Source organism: Athalia rosae, chromosome 3 (genome assembly GCF_917208135.1).
Source record: "Athalia rosae chromosome 3, iyAthRosa1.1, whole genome shotgun sequence".
In the NCBI taxonomy this organism is placed as follows: Eukaryota; Metazoa; Arthropoda; class Insecta; order Hymenoptera; family Athaliidae; genus Athalia; species Athalia rosae.
In genome coordinates this window covers 21394453-21410154 of record NC_064028.1, presented here as the reverse complement: position 1 = coordinate 21410154, position 15702 = coordinate 21394453, and the positions used below count along the sequence as shown (strand labels likewise).

The following is a 15702-nucleotide window of genomic DNA, read 5'->3' as shown; positions in this document are numbered from 1 at the left end:
AAATTTTGATCATCTAACGGCCACTCGGTCAACTAGATCGACCTTATCAATATCTGTTCTCCAAAGTCGGTAATTAACTTTGACCCCTTTATTTTAGAGGGCGTTTTCAACTTGCATCGTCCTCTCGACCAAAGTGGAGTGGATTTTCCTACCTACGTATCTGAAGCTCACTGGTTTCAATTTATTTTTTAACACACGACTAATTTCTTTTACACCGTTTAAACATGTATTCGTGCACGTGTTGAAAATTGAACAATGTCAACGTTGAACGAGGAATGATTTATGAAATAGCCTGTCGAGTACCGTAGCAGTATATTAATAAAAAAAATTATTTGAAACTCGTCAAGGATGAGTACTATACTAGAAAAAATCGCCTCTATCGAGGCCGAGGTAACCTATATATTATCATATTTTCCTAACAGATTCAATACCTAATTCTACAACATGACTTGATAACTTGTAGATGGCTCGAACGCAAAAAAATAAAGCCACCTCTGGACACTTAGGGTTACTGAAAGCGAAGCTTGCCAAATTAAGGCGAGAACTTATCACTCCTAAAGGCGGTGGCGGAGGAGGTGAACAAGGCTTTGAAGTAGCCAAAACCGGTGATGCAAGAATCGGGTTTGTCGGTGGGTTCTGAAAAAACTATATTTAGAAGAACGAAGTCTTATATTTGAAGAAAACGATCTAAAAGTCTCTCTTTGTATCTCAACAGGATTTCCATCTGTTGGAAAATCAACGCTACTCAGTACACTAGCTGGTGTTTATTCTGAGGTTGCTGCTTACGAATTTACAACCCTCACCACTGTTCCTGGGTGCATTAAATATAAAGGAGCCAAAATACAGGTTTGTGATTAACAATAATATTGTTAATACTTGGAATAACGGATATTTAAGTCAGTGATTATACTTATTCTCAACTTTGCCCGTTAGCTTCTTGATCTTCCTGGAATTATCGAGGGTGCAAAAGATGGCAAAGGTCGAGGGAGGCAAGTCATAGCAGTAGCGCGCACTTGCAGCCTCATATTCATTGTGTTGGATGTCCTTAAACCTCTTGGTCATAAACGACTCATCGAACATGAACTTGAGGGGTTTGGTTTGCGGCTCAATAAACAACCTCCAAATCTCACATTTAGAAAAAAAGATAAAGGTGGAATTAATTTGCAAACCATGGTGAGAGACCTTTCTTTGTTTTTCTAATAAATCACAGTCCATGGAAAACTTCATGGTCTGAAAGATACAGTGTTCTACAGGGCCCACAATCTGAACTTGACTTAGATACGGTGAAGTCTATCCTATCAGAATACAAAATTCACAACGCAGATATAACTCTACGTTATGATGCTACTTCAGATGACCTTATTGATGTGATAGAGGGCAATCGTGTCTATGTTCCCTGTATTTACCTCCTCAATAAAATAGGTAACCCCCTGTTCATGCATATTCATTTTTGGAAAGGTAAAGAAATTAATGTCCTTTTCACAAATAAAACGTAACTCCCTTTTACAGATCAAATTAGTATCGAGGAGTTGGATGTTATTTATAAAATTCCACACTGCGTACCGATCTCTGCCCACCACAAATGGAACTTTGATGATCTATTAGAAAAGATGTGGGAGTATCTACAACTCGTGAGAATGTTAGTTCATTTTACAATGGAGTAAACTTTTTATTTACAATAATATACTTTGATAACTTTTCTATAATGTATTTTATAATTTATGATGTACAGTTACACCAAACCAAAAGGTCAACTTCCTGACTATAATTCACCAGTTGTCTTGAATATTGACAGAAGATCCGTCGAAGATTTTTGTAACAAATTACATCGTTCGATTGCCAAGGAGTTTAAATAGTGAGTGTTAATTATTATCGCTATAGATGTATTTCCTTCAAACTTCAAAACTATCTTTTTTTTCTTTAGCGCACTCGTCTGGGGCTCTTCTGTGAAGCATCAGCCTCAAAAAGTTGGTAAAGATCATGTCTTGAGTGATGAAGACGTTGTACAGGTTGTTAAAAGAGTGTGATTCCGATGGTGCGAAATTTCATGGCTCAAATAATGTGTTGAAGGTATACCAATATCTAAAAAAAATGATGGGTGCATCTCAAGAAAACTGTTTCGATTTTATTCGCCTATCAAAGTAATGATCTTTTAACGTTTCAACAAACCCAGATGATTATTACCAGTGTAATTATCTTATGCAAATCGCATAATTATTTACAAAAACTGGCTTCAAGTAATAATACACATAAATTAGGGCATATATTTTACAAAAGCCTCACAAATTTTTCTTTTTTAAATCATTGTCTTGCTGTTAGGAATAAGTGTTGAATAAAATATGGGCTGGTACTAAAAAATGTAATGATGCATGTGTATTCTATGATTTAGTTAAAAAATTAGATTTCAAACTTTGAAGGTGGGATATTACAAAAATTCTTTCCACAGCTTATGATATTGGCAGTTCATTGTAAATATAATGATGAAAACAAACTAAATTAGCAAGTACTGATTACATCCTTCCGTAGCAGTGACAGTAGTTTTAAAATTACAGAATTTCTCAAAAATTTTCATAGATAATTCACAATAAACGTATAAAAAATTATTCCGGATAAAATTGGGTACTGAAAACGAACTGAAGTTTAGTATTAAATTAAGTATATTTATTTATATCTAGCTATAAAGACTTCAGTACATAATCTTTTCTTTGTTGGTCCAACAGCTTTTCCAAATGGTCACATTTCTTCTGCGACTCTTCAGCTTCTTTCACAAGTTTTCCTATTGTCAGATCTTTTTGTGTCACGAGTAATTTTACCCTGGAGGAAAAAGAAAAACAAAGGTGAGCCATGAATATCGAACCAATGAGTAACTAAGAGAGATATTTTATGAAACAATACCTGCTGTACAGTTGAGCCATTTGTACATCCCTATTGGAATTATTCTCAGTGAGCTCTTTATAGAGTGATGCAATCTTATCCTCCAGTTCCCGTTTTTCCGATTCAATTTCTTGACGAACAATCTTCTTTGCATTGTTCTTCTCAATAGTTAGTTGATCTACCAACTGTGTAAAATAGATGAAATTCTTCATTTAAATATCAAAAACGTAGCCTTCGAAACCATATCATCAGTTTCTCAAGAACGAAGTTGTTTCATATACCTGCGCAGAATTACTGATTTGGAGCATACATTGTTGTAGTTTTTCCTCAGTTTTTTGCAACTGTATTGTGGTTTCTGTGAGGCGTTCTTGCATCGATGTTACTTTACTTTTTAATAACTGTTCACTGTTACTCACATCTTGTAGTTCAGCTTCATATTTCTCTTTCATACATCTTAAATGTAATAATGAGAATTAATATGCGAGTTTTAGTCTCTCAAGACAAAGCAATGGCTAAATACAGTGGTAACAATCTACGGATGGGCAAATTCAGTACCTCAGGCGATTTTCCGAACTCTGTTGGAGGCTGGTTTTCATTTCAAGTGTCTCCTTTTCAAGTCGTTCAATAGCCAGTTCTATTTGTCTGTCACGCTCTCGACTGCATTCATTTCTCAAACGTGACTCCATTTTCTCTAATTTCGTATTCTGCTGTCTTCTATAATTTTCCATCCAAGTCTCCTGTTCTATCCGAAGTGTTTCTTGGAGGTTTTTTTTTTCAATCTGGTTCTGTCGCATTAGAGTGTTTATTTTTTCCTAAATGAGATAAAAAACAAATTAATTATAAGACTGAAGTATATCAAACCACCGATACTTATTACATATATTAATAAGTTCTTCAACATACACTGCATTGCGAATTAGCTAGGTTTATTGCAGCATCTCTTTCAGCGATCAATCTCTGCTGTTCTTGAGCTAAAATCTTTTTCCCACCTTCTAAATCATCTATAAGCTTGCGCCGTTGGTCTTGAAATAAGCTCTCTTGCTGTTCAAGTTTTTCATTATATCTACAGGTACAATGTATTAATAAGTTTTATCACGTATAGATTTGTTAATTCAAATTTAATCTAACTTACCTAGTTTTCAGAATGTCTTTCTCATTGCTCAATAGCTTTTCATGACTGCTAGTGAGTTCTAAGCGTAATTGTTCTAGTTGCTGATTAGATCGACGGATTGTGCGTAATTCGGTATCTTGGAGCTCTTTGATGTGAGCGCTGCGAATTTCTTGAAGCTCTTGTTGATGCTGCTCTATCATACTCCGGAGTTCTGGCTCTAGTCCCTTAACGGTCATTTCCTGTTGATTAGCGATTTATCATTCATTTCACTATTAAATTTCGACCAATGGGGTTTTATGGTTTCTAATACTACTGGTATAGAAAACCTTAATCTTTGAGGTTTTGGCTTCCAACCAACGTTCACGTCTTATTTTTTCAGAGGCAGCACAAAGTTCTCTAGCTCTTTGTAATTCCACACCATGTCGTTCAGCGGCAACCTTCATTTCCCGCTGATATTTAACTTCCATTTGTTTAATGTGCTCTGTTAGAGCGTTACATTTCTCAGTCAAGTTCTTCTTATCAGATATTATTTGCTCTATGAATTTCTGATGCCTCTTTATTACTGTCTGGTATTTCGTCTTCTGAGCTTGCAGCTCACCAGCATGCTTCTTTGTCTGTGATTCCATCTTTTCACAAGCCGAACGACATTGAGTCTTCAATTCATTCTTTAATAACTCCACAGTACTATCCCGCTCCTCTAACTGCAACTTCACTGTTGCTAAATCTTCTTTCAAAGTCTTAGAGGAATAGCTTGATGCAGGATGTATTCTGTAATGTCAAAATAAATCAGCTGTCTTGGTGAAAAAGCCCCTTGTAAGACAACATTATTTTTACCCTTGGGTATTGCAGCATTGAATACACTGATCGGCCGGTGTATTCCTAACAACCTTTGAGTAAACATTTGCCTGATCATTGGGGGCCCTGGAAAGATACCCTGAAAATGTTACAACATATTTAGATAATGTTCAACTGTTCATTTGATTATTTCTTACATGCACTTCAAGGATGGAGCTAATCTCTTACCATCATTATCCAACATCTCTAATAAAGTCATAATATCTTCATATGTTGAAGGAGATGATCCACTTTGTTTCATAGAATAGTCTCTTTCTGGCTGAAACTAAATGTGACAAACTTAGAAGAAAGAAATTGCAACGGTTCGACCCATGCCAATAAATTAGTAATACATTATCGATGTTACCTGATTATTTGAATATCTGTTACTGCTGATTTTTTCATCAATTACATTGCTAGTTCCATGTCCGGTTACATTTTGTTCGAGATCATTGATCATAGAACACAGTTGGTCAAACGAACAAGAGTTAGGCTGTATGACATTCTGGTTAAAATCACTAGTAGCTTGTATTTTCTGGATATCGATTCCAATGTTTTCAATCATTGCTTCTATTTCTTCGGAAGTAGTATCAGCGACTGCGAAATACTCGGGTTTTTTCAGAGTTTCACTAATATTTTGAGGCAAGTTTGATGCACTATTATTCTGAGCAAGTTTCACTTTCTCCTTGTCCATTCTTCTCTCCATTGAACATTTGCTGATGGGTGGCTTTGAAGCTACTTTTTGATGCTTTATATTAATCATTACTTAGTTTTGAGTGGTCCAATCGCATTTTGTGCACCAGCTTAAACATTACGGAAAAATGGAATTGATTCATCATTTATGGAAAAATTACTGCGGTAAAGTAAGTGCATACATAACTTTACCCTGGATATCTAAAAACTTAAAATTTGCTCCAAGCTGACGCGTGGTTGTCATGGAAACACTGTCAAAGCGCAAGTGCGAAGGTTTACGTTTCTTCTGACGTTTGACAGATCGCTGAATGGTGGGGTAACTTGTGAATAAATGAGAAAGGTTATGGTTTCAGTCACAGTTAATTTTATGTTTTATTACGTAAATGTAAAAAGAAGTCATTTAATTGAATAAGAAGAATTTTTCAAATTAGTCAGAGTTTATTCAGATAATCATGTACTCTATAAAGACACCAACACTACGCATAGATGAGGCAGATTTAAAGTGCAAAAATGGTTGTGGATTTTTTGGTAATGCCGAGTGGCAAGGATATTGCAGTAAATGTCACAGAGAACATCTACAGAAGCAGCGAGCTCAGAGAGAACATGCTCAAGCTCAGGAAAGGTATTTATTCGAAATGTCACGTGGATTCAGCTTTGTAACCAACCGCATATGTGAAGGAACAATTTAGACCTACCATAATCTGTGAACAGAACAACATGAATTGTAGCTTTTGCTATTCCTGCTTCTTTCAAACCGATGTAACTTATGATAAATAAGACATAAGATTGTATTGATGATCTGTTACAGCAATTGCTATATCAAATTGAAAATAATTGTGTTCGTATTTTCAGCAACACAAGCTCTAAGACAGCAGTACCTGGTTTCTATAAATTTGAAGAAAAGAAGCGACAGCAAGAAAAGAAAACTAAACTTTTGAAACTCTCTGTTTTCAGGAAGCCAACGACAAAAAGTATAACTCATTAGTATCGTCTATTCCTAGAAATACATCAAATACAGATCACTATAACAATAACTATCAACATTGATGTTGTTACATTGACCAAGTGAGACTTAGATAGCATGAAAACTCTATTCCAGCACAAGGAGTCACGGAACTATGGCAGGAGTTAGTTAAAGACAATCCAGAACTTGACAAAGTCAAATCAGATAGCCGAGATCTTGTAGTATTGCTTTCAAAGACACCAGCTGAAAAAGATGCTCGCAAATGGATACGTTCTTTTGTGCATAATATTCTGCAGAATAAAGACATTAAAAGGGTGGAAGAACTTTCAGAACTTACGCAAAACTTTTATCAAGTATTTGCAAAACGTATGGAAAACAGTCCCAATTATGCAGGTATTGCCCTCTGATTCAAGTTGTCAGTATTTATAACAATCATATTCAGATACAATTATCCTTATTCCTTTCTGAATTTTCAGAAATTGCTCCTGAAACTAAAGAGCGTTTGTTAGACTACATCGAAAGGTATACAATGACTTTATTATATAGCATATTGTTCTGTCCACCATCAACCACGGATGAGGAAAAGGATTTGGCCATTCAAAATAGGTATAACAAGCCACGTGGAAGATAGAATGATATCCATCCAATAGCTGTTCAATAGTTGTAATGATATATTCTGATGTTTAGGATTCGGCAGCTGAATTGGGTAAGTGGGAAGAATTTAGAATGTCGAATACATGAAACTAGTTCGGATGTCCGGGAGCTTGTTTACACATCAATAACAGGTAATTAGATATAAGAGAAGTCAAAGAGACCTGGTAGGACAATATAATCATAATTCCAGATTTATTAAACATGGACTCTGTCAAAGCGCCTCAAGAAAAATTGGCCTGTGTTGTACATTGCTGTAGAAATATCTTTTTACTACTTCAACAATCTGTGGGTGGACCAGCGTCAGCTGATGAATTTCTCCCAGCGTTGATATTCATTGTGCTGAAAGCTAATCCCGCACGTTTGAAGAGTAACATAAACTTTATCACAAGGTTCTGTAATGCTAGCAGACTCATGACTGGAGAAGGCGGTTATTATTTTACAAATCTGGTAATTTATTCAAAAACTAATATAGTGATGAATGTATGATTTTATCCTACACTTGTCACCTATAACCGACAACTAATTTCTTCCTCACAGTGTTGCGCAGTATCTTTCATAGAAAACCTGACAGCAGAGTCGTTGAACATGCCGGAGAAAGATTTCAATGCATACATGTCTGGCGCACGCGTACCAGCGAGCACCTGGGAATCTGCTCTCACCATGTGTGAGGTACATGATACATTTTGTTAATTTTTAACTTCAAATATTCAAGACCTTACTGATTCTTATTTCAGAGTATACATTTGATGTGTGAACACATCACGCTGCTGGATGAACTGAAAATAAAAAATCTGGACATTATAGCGGAAGCCGAGGACCTCAAAAAAAAATGCATCCAATTCCCACTGAGTATAAAAACTGAAGTAGATTCTGCATTAGCTCGCACACCTCTGCTAATTAAACAGAGTCAAAAAGTGCCGACTGATCTGGACTGCGTGGATGCAGAAAGCTACCAACTACCACCTCCAATTATACCACAGGTATATTCAATCATCTAGATCCAGTCATTTATCAACACTTGCAATACCATTATTTTCACAGATTTATTCACAAACGTTGACTGACGAAACGGGCGAAAACTTAGCGTCGAATTCCATCCAGGCTGACGATTATAAAGGACCTTCAATTGACGATTGTATTACTCCTTCACCTACGTTCGATTTTCCTCCATTTGACTCGGATGGCGGTCTTCATGGAAGTAAGGGAGATGATGATACTAGCTTGATAAGCTTAGATACTCAATGCGATCTTACAACAGAGGAGTCGTATATTCAAGATAAAGATTCTTCCGATAGTTTGCTGGATCAATCGCAAGGATCAAGCGCTAATTTGCCTTCTCTCTTAAAGCCAGTATGTCCGGCGCGTGAAGATTACCATGGTTTTTCTATTCAGGGCACTAACATTCCCACAATTCCATGCAATACTGGTGATCTTTCTTTAAATCGCTCCTCAGATTTGGATGGAGACAATTATTCCGGCTATTTCCACAACATTTAGATAAGTAGTTGTCTAATTCAAGGCTATATTCAGTCGCCAATTGCGATTTAAATTCTTCATTGCACAAATTGAGGTACAAGTTTGATCGTATCTAGTCAGCTCCAACAGATGGGATCGTTACGTTGGCATGCAGTAAATCAATGGCCATAAATCTTACAAGTTTTGATTGCTTATTGAGGTAAGATTTCACGAATCAAACACCAGATTGCACATGCAATTCACGAGTTGGGTCATTTCTGTTGTTGCACTTACCATGAGTTATGAAAAAAAAGAAAAAAAAAAATTAATCATGGGTATGTGAGAAATTTTATGATATCAGCTCAGAGCTATATTAAAAATCGTGTATAGAAAAGTCTATTACGCCTGATTAGGTTGGTCAAAATAATAGGATATTTGACACAGATGAGGTAAAGTCTTAGACCAATTATATTTTTAGAGTAGAATTTTTGACATAGCTATGTCGTGTTGCAGCTATTACATGTTTTTATCATGAATTGTCTTTGTCGATTTGTAAATCAATCACTCTTCTTGATTGAAAAAGCATCACAATTTGAATATTCGAAAATCATGGTTCTATTGTATAATATTCACTTACTGTTCCTTAACTTATGAGATGTGTATCATCGTATTTGTACATGAATAAATTCATTTACAATCTATTCAACAGTTCAAATCTTAAATCTTCCATTGAGGTGTACTGTGTAACCAGTAGTGTGATCACAAAATGTAAGGACTGAAATAAAACTGCAGACCATTTAGATAGATTAGTCAAAATTTATTCGGGGTGAGGTCAACGAAATAAATTATTAGATCTTATATTTTATGTTCAGTTTACACGTATACTCGGTAAATAAAATGCAAACCAGAACATAATTATTTTGGATTTATATCTTTTGATGTGCACGAACCATTTTCCTATACTACGAATACTTCTTTTTCTCTTCCTTTTTTTTTCTAGGGCGTTTCACGTGAAAACGAATATTTCTCATCCCATTTTAACGCTTTGAAAACTAGTTACTATTGTTTTTGAACAGGTTTCTATTACGAATTTTATAACAATGAAATATATCTATTCATGAATATATATGTGCATATTTTGTGTGTACGTATTATACAAACATTCTTTGTTAAATTATATTCATTGCGAAAATATAGCTACAATAACAAAATGAGATTAATATGATTGGAATGTGAAGTAATGAAAACTTATAAAATTAAAACGTGAAATGACCAGACGAGTAATATGAAATAATGTTTTCTTAAGTTATGATTCATCGAATTAAATAGAATTACAGCGTATACTAAAAAAAATACTCTAATCAGAATTGATTATTCCTATTTTTAACACTGTTTTAAATACTGCATTCAGAGAGAAGTCTATACAGGAGCAAAAAAAATCTCCAAAAGTTTAGACAATTCGCCAAGTTTACATTATTTACATTATTTTTGTTTTTGACAAGTACTTGTCGATAATAAATAGAAGGTAAGTATCTGCGCCAGTGAAAATTGACAGAGTAACGAATATTTCAATTTGTTGAAATCTCGTTCTTAAATCAACTGATTGCCTCTCTTAACTAAAAGTACATAGTATATAAAAGTGACACAGGGATTGCAATCAGTATCAATATAAGCATACAATATCTTATTGCAGAATAATGAAAATTCTTCACAATTTTCAGCTAGATTAGAACAAAGCGTGCAAAGTTTATATTATATCATGCCTATGAAATTAAAATTTTTGATCACTATTCTGCAATACATAATGATGTGCATGGATTATTCTTCGAAGAAATTCCATAGTCAAAAAGCACCTAGAAGATTTCCTAGATAGTATATCACTAAAATCTACCCTGTTCCTTGAGGTTTTGTTTTTTCCACTATATTTAATTAGAAATAGTATAAGATCATTATTTTAATGTATCTTTTTTCTTACAGCAGTTTTTAGAGACTCACGACACAATTTAAAACCAAACCGGCAGGTTCTAATAATTGCAAATAAATAATAGGTATAAAAGTTTTATTTCAATTTTTTAAACTCGAATGATAATGCCTGTTTGGAACTACTTGAATTTTTCGAGTAAAATTACCGGTCGATTACATTCTAGCTGAGTTTATCAACATGTATTTTTGTAAGCTATTTCTAAGTGTCGATACACCACTTCCAGTTTTTTTTTTCCTACATAGGATGGTTTGAATAATCCGACTACTTTATATCTGAAAGCTTGTCTACAGAATACAAATATGGTTGCCATAAATATGTTATGTCTACTGTTACCTATAATATTAACTCGAGAGAAGAGCCATAAAGCATCTGAAGACTGATGGCTTGAATGAATTTTAAAGGTACGAGTACCTGATTTAAGAAGTAAGATCCTTACAGTCTTTAGATGACACCTAAGTATTTCACGCCATGTCCCATGGGACAATTGATTCATGACGATATCAAATCTAGATTTTCAGTAAATTTTTCTCTATCTTATCATTTATTCTAGTGTTGAACGTAGCAAATTCAAATTAATTTATAAGCATAATACTGTGAGTCAAAAAAGATCAGGTAACGTTCAAAGAGACTGGTCCGAATATCAAACGAGTATTGAGTATTTTATCCGTTAAAAAACCACATGTGAAACAAATATAAGAGTATGTAAATAGTATAAAATTCTTTAGAGTCAAACCTTGAAATGAATCATAGAAATATTATCAAAATCTTTAAGGCATACTTCAGATGAAATATATGAATTTTTGCAAGATTGAAATTTTTTTTATGTATAAAATACTCATCCTATATTCATGTAAAGAGAGATCTGATCAATTACTCCATAACAAATACAATAGCGAAGATCGTTACGTCAAATTTTTCATATTTATAAAGCTCATAGTTCGGACATACCTATTTTGTACAAAAGTTCTTTTGATATCTCTGCCTATATTTTCACGCCACAGAAATATAAAATGTTAAAGAAAATTAATAACAAATTATAACTAATGAATGGCAAGTAACTTGAATCAATTTCTGTCAAACTGTCTGTTTTTTTGTGATCGGCCGGTATCACGATCCAAAAAACAGGCATTTATTGAAGCCAATCACTTAATTTCAAGAGTGACTTTGTGAATAAGCATTTATGTTAAATGAAAAGTTACCTCGATTAAATGCTCATAAGTTTCAGAGTAAGCTCAGACATAGATCCTACATAATCCCAAAATGAGTAATATCAATACTAGAATGCTGATGAAAATAATAAATATTAGGTCACAGCCGCCGCTTTTCCACCAACAAAAATCATGTATCTACTATTTATCATTGAATACTAAGAACGGAATTGTCTTGTGGCAGAGGACTTGTTTTTTAATCAAAGAAAGTAGAATTCCGCCAAGTTTGATCTAAATACAATCTACGATGTGTAAGAGCAACAGTTTTTATTTCAACAATTGCATCTGCAAATCGCAACAGAATTAATAGAATTTTTTTCAAGTACATCTCTGTTTGCCCGGATCACGTAATGAGATTTAACGACGATAATACGATCAGGTAGATACACAGACTATAAGGCGAACAATAATACGATCAAGATATGAACCTAATGTACAAGTATCTTAAAAGGCAAGCACGTATTTTACAACAGAATATTTCTCGAATTAGCCAAATCTTTTCTACAAGAAATTAAGCCTTGCAATCATAAATTTGCAGTTGTTAGATATAACGAATCCTCAGCATCTCACTCAGTTTGATACAGAGACACTGTATCGACTATTTCAATATTTTAACTATCTAGGTATATAAATAAGCTAACTCAAATATGTACGTCAAAGCATCAAAAATTCCTATTGAAACTCATTAGAACGATTTTTTTTTTTGAGCGGTCAGTACTTGCGCCAACAACGCGTAGGCCGGTCATTACAGACAAGCAGTACTCCTAATAAAATGAAAAAGTATGATATCAGTTAAATTAATTATGTGCAGCTTTTTTTCCATTCATATAGCCTATCCACCGCTCTGCGGTGGTAGTAAAAATTGGATCGTTGTCTATCGTACTCAGTAAGAGAAGCTGGTTGACATGCGTAGCATGGTAATCCCACCTAGCTAGATTGGGTGCTATTTTAAGCGTGAAATGACGTAGATCGTATGTTGTTCCTGAGCCCATATCATATAGGGTTAGCATGCTCTTTAGAGAAGTTATACCCTGGTCAAACAAACTCGCAGCTTCATCAGCATCTCTGCCTGATGCTATACTTTTCAAATCATATAACCCAAGTAACGAAAATATAAAACCGTTCAATACAAAAGAAGAAGGCGTAGTCGGATATTCTTCGTACCAAACGTATTTACCAAGAAACGTAGCAGCTACTCCACCTTTTGATGACAATAATCTGAAGGGACGTAATCCTCGAATAGCTGCTTGCAAATATCGCTCATCTCCTGAGTGGTAATAAGCTCTGGATAATACTGAAATCGCATGTCCTTGTCCCATGCTAGAATACCTATACAGAAAATTTTTAACAGTCGAATTACTTAGCTAGAAATTTTACCATCTTCGGGTTCAACATATAAATCTTACCATCCTGGTTCCAACGTAGCCATTCCAGTGGCAACTTTTCGTCTAACGGGATTTGGCCAGCCTCCGGAAGTTATGTTTTGATTTGCAACCAGCCATCGTGCAGCATCATAAAATTGTTCCATATGTTCACTTGTTGACAATGTTACATTGTCGATCATACCCGAGCCATACAGTATCATTTTTATCGCCTAATTGAAATAAATAAATTATTAAACCAGATACTTACAAATTCATCAGTTTGTTACCAAAGTATGAGTGAATTACCTTTAACTTGGAACGTGATAACTTCTTCTTAGTTTTGTCACTCAAGTTGAGTCCTTTTTGTAAGTCGACCACCAAATCTCTGGTAAGATGCCTCCAACGATTATTGGATAAACCAATACCATAATAAATATGATTGTCATGTGTTTGCATTACTAAATTTCTTGTTGTATAATGTAGATAATAAGTATCCTTTTTTTCTCTAGATTGCAACACAACTGTGAAGCTGCCATTATCCTTGATACATAAATCTAACTTTAGGACCAAGTCAAGTATGTGATCAAACTTCAACGATATACCGGAGCTACTTGTTTCCGGTGTAGCGTATTTCATCACGTAACTATTCACTCGTTTATCATACTGTCTCAATACTACAGAGCCCTGGGGTACAGTCCAGACTTGTTTAGTTTTATCAGAATCTTCAATAGTTTTTTTATGTGGTTCTGGTTCTGTGAGATTCTTACTATAGTGAGAAAGTCCAAACTGTGCAATTTGTGTTGGATAATAGTAGCCCTGGCTTTCCCATTGAGTAGAAATTGGCACTCCGTCGCTACCACTCACACATTTTACTCTTTCTCTCACTTCAACGTTGTAATTCTCAAAGTACATGAACACCCCTCGTGGATCATATTTTCCCTTAGGGCTTATAACTTTAGAATAACTATGTGACCACTCAAACCTCTGCAGCCCATCATAGGTTGCTAATTTTCCATAAACCTGGAAACATTCAATGGTTCATAAACAACAGTCCTGAGCCTCCTTGCCCCTATTCTCTGCATCAGTATTTCGTTTCACCTCAAAATACTTGTGGATGAATGAAAATGGCAGATAAACTTCATCACCCTCTTTCCGACAACCGATTGAATATCCTCCATTTATGTAACAGTCAATCTCTTCGTTGCCTGGGAGTTCATTACTAGCCCGATCAACCAAATTGCTCTGCAAGAATAGTAATAAGGTTTATTGTAACGTGTGTATTCTCATGGAAACAACGTCGCATGCAATGAATGGTGACATATTATGAACTGATAATTTCACCACCATTGACATTTACTTTGTACTGCAGGGTTGTTTTCCATTCTGAAGTCTTAAGTCCACAATAATACCACAATGTGAATAGAGAGCTACATACAGCAGCAACAAGGACTAGTAGTAATGTCTTTAAGTTGACTCTCATCATCATATACAACCTAAGAAGCAATGAATATGAGTTACTCATTTATTCTACTTCAACAGACCGTAATAAGTTCAAGAGAGTAAAATGGAGAACAAGATCAACTCTATCTAATTTGTACACGACTAAAATGTGTAAGACTGAGAAATATGATGATATCATGACTCCTATTGGTGCAAACTTTTTAATAAGATAGTAAATTACAAGAATTATATTTTCAGGGGTAAGATAAGTTCCAAAGAGCAGTAAGGAATTGATTCGACAAGAAACATTATAGTGCATTGCTTAATTGGATAAATTCAGCACTATCAAAAACGTCACTGATAATGTTGGGTAGCTATTTATGACAGTTGAAGTAAACAGACATTTATTTATAGCCATGTGTAAGCATGAGAAATTCCTAAATACATATTTTGTTTGTAAATGGTCAAAAGGGCCTGCGGTCTGTTGACGGAATAGGTACACACTTACATGACATATGATTTATCTTTGCTCTCTCCCAATTGAGTAATCCTGCAATACATGGATTTTTTTATTGTAGTCTTCTAAATTATCACGTTAGGTTTCAGCATTATAACTATTCCATCTTCTTAAATTAAATGACAGACACAAGTTTCTTTGCAGAATGAAATGGATTTGAGGAAAAGAATGTGACTTCCAGCTTCCTCTCCTGCAGGCCTTGGCAGTGACAACACTACCTTGAGATTATCATTAAAAAAAAATGTAAACTTTCTCTGACTCAATTTTTCAACCGAGGATGACAACACCGAATAGCCATAGGCTATAAATGCATCATTGAAATAAAACAGATCCGTGGCCCAGCTATACGTCTGCGAGCCCAACCCTCTCAAATAGCAGTGAACAGTTAGATCGAATAGGTTTTGGTTTAGCAGTTGGTAACATGCTGAAATAACAAATATAAATGCAATCGGTGAATAAATTCATAAAATGCACAAGGCCTTTTCGGATACCCAATACGATTCAATAATAACAGAGAAGCTGTGTGCGATTAGACCCTTCAAAGTAAATATTGAACTCAAGATGACAGTAGATAAATTTACGATCAGAGTTTGATTTAACAGAG

The 15702-nt window shown here is 34.8% G+C and overlaps 4 protein-coding genes across 6 annotated transcripts; 2 read left to right on the top strand and 2 right to left on the bottom strand.

Annotated features, from left to right (window-relative positions):
* Positions 1-151: 151 nt before the first annotated feature.
* LOC105690313 (GTP-binding protein 128up) lies at positions 152-2496 on the top strand. Its single transcript, XM_012408019.2, has 8 exons — positions 152-390; positions 464-629; positions 716-846; positions 934-1173; positions 1254-1422; positions 1510-1639; positions 1733-1855; positions 1925-2496. Exons 1-8 carry the CDS (start codon positions 349-351, stop codon positions 2025-2027), a joined length of 1104 nt encoding a protein of 367 aa, XP_012263442.1. The 5' UTR covers positions 152-348; the 3' UTR covers positions 2028-2496.
* Positions 2497-2635: 139 nt separating this feature from the next.
* On the bottom strand, positions 2636-5731 carry LOC105690308 (centrosomal protein of 131 kDa). Its single transcript, XM_012408006.3, has 10 exons — positions 5187-5731; positions 5009-5105; positions 4820-4919; positions 4312-4753; positions 4007-4224; positions 3778-3937; positions 3430-3686; positions 3156-3327; positions 2896-3059; positions 2636-2814 (listed from the first exon to the last, which is right to left on the bottom strand). Exons 1-10 carry the CDS (start codon positions 5580-5582, stop codon positions 2676-2678), a joined length of 2145 nt encoding a protein of 714 aa, XP_012263429.2. The 5' UTR covers positions 5583-5731; the 3' UTR covers positions 2636-2675.
* Positions 5732-5824: 93 nt separating this feature from the next.
* On the top strand, positions 5825-9500 carry LOC105690020 (rab5 GDP/GTP exchange factor). Its single transcript, XM_012407495.3, has 9 exons — positions 5825-6134; positions 6365-6483; positions 6612-6869; positions 6953-7082; positions 7164-7261; positions 7321-7577; positions 7668-7799; positions 7865-8110; positions 8172-9500. The coding sequence occupies exons 1-9, from the start codon at positions 5965-5967 to the stop codon at positions 8625-8627; spliced, it is 1866 nt and encodes a 621-aa protein (XP_012262918.1). The 5' UTR covers positions 5825-5964; the 3' UTR covers positions 8628-9500.
* Positions 9501-10751: 1251 nt separating this feature from the next.
* On the bottom strand, positions 10752-15496 carry LOC105690027 (D-glucuronyl C5-epimerase B). 3 transcript variants are annotated; one of them, XM_012407515.3, is made up of 7 exons: positions 15227-15496; positions 15090-15131; positions 14499-14634; positions 14240-14383; positions 13448-14161; positions 13184-13371; positions 10752-13106 (listed from the first exon to the last, which is right to left on the bottom strand). In XM_012407515.3, coding segments are annotated over exons 2-7 (1716 nt in total). In that variant the 5' UTR covers positions 15092-15131; positions 15227-15496; the 3' UTR covers positions 10752-12574. The 3 variants fall into 3 exon arrangements, with proteins under 3 accessions (XP_012262938.1, XP_012262930.1, XP_012262947.1); XM_012407507.3 differs by having other exon boundaries at positions 15090-15496; XM_012407524.3 differs by having other exon boundaries at positions 14577-14634; positions 15090-15496.
* Between the last annotated feature and the right edge of the window lie 206 nt (positions 15497-15702).

Excerpts from the sequence above, each read along its gene's own strand:
- LOC105690308 (XM_012408006.3), bottom strand. The coding sequence starts at position 5,582 with ATGATTAATATAAAGCATCAAAAAGTAGCTTCAAAGCCACCCATCAGC. Across the intron at positions 4,920-5,008 it reads AGAGATGTTGGATAATGATG|GGTATCTTTCCAGGGCCCCC; the intron begins GTAAGAGATTAG and ends TAACATTTTCAG. Across the intron at positions 3,687-3,777 it reads TAGCTAATTCGCAATGCAGT|GAAAAAATAAACACTCTAAT; the intron begins GTATGTTGAAGA and ends TATCTCATTTAG.
- LOC105690020 (XM_012407495.3), top strand. The coding sequence starts at position 5,965 with ATGTACTCTATAAAGACACCAACACTACGCATAGATGAGGCAGATTTA. Across the intron at positions 6,484-6,611 it reads CAGGAAGCCAACGACAAAAA|CACAAGGAGTCACGGAACTA; the intron begins GTATAACTCATT and ends ACTCTATTCCAG. Across the intron at positions 8,111-8,171 it reads CACCTCCAATTATACCACAG|ATTTATTCACAAACGTTGAC; the intron begins GTATATTCAATC and ends TTATTTTCACAG.
- LOC105690313 (XM_012408019.2), top strand. The coding sequence starts at position 349 with ATGAGTACTATACTAGAAAAAATCGCCTCTATCGAGGCCGAG. Across the intron at positions 847-933 it reads ATAAAGGAGCCAAAATACAG|CTTCTTGATCTTCCTGGAAT; the intron begins GTTTGTGATTAA and ends TTTGCCCGTTAG. Across the intron at positions 1,856-1,924 it reads ATTGCCAAGGAGTTTAAATA|CGCACTCGTCTGGGGCTCTT; the intron begins GTGAGTGTTAAT and ends TTTTTTCTTTAG.
- LOC105690027 (XM_012407507.3), bottom strand. The coding sequence starts at position 15,142 with ATGTATTGCAGGATTACTCAATTGGGAGAGAGCAAAGATAAATCATAT. Across the intron at positions 14,635-15,089 it reads AAAGATAAATCATATGTCAT|GTTGTATATGATGATGAGAG; the intron begins GTAAGTGTGTAC and ends ATTGCTTCTTAG. Across the intron at positions 13,107-13,183 it reads GCTACGTTGGAACCAGGATG|GTATTCTAGCATGGGACAAG; the intron begins GTAAGATTTATA and ends TTTTCTGTATAG.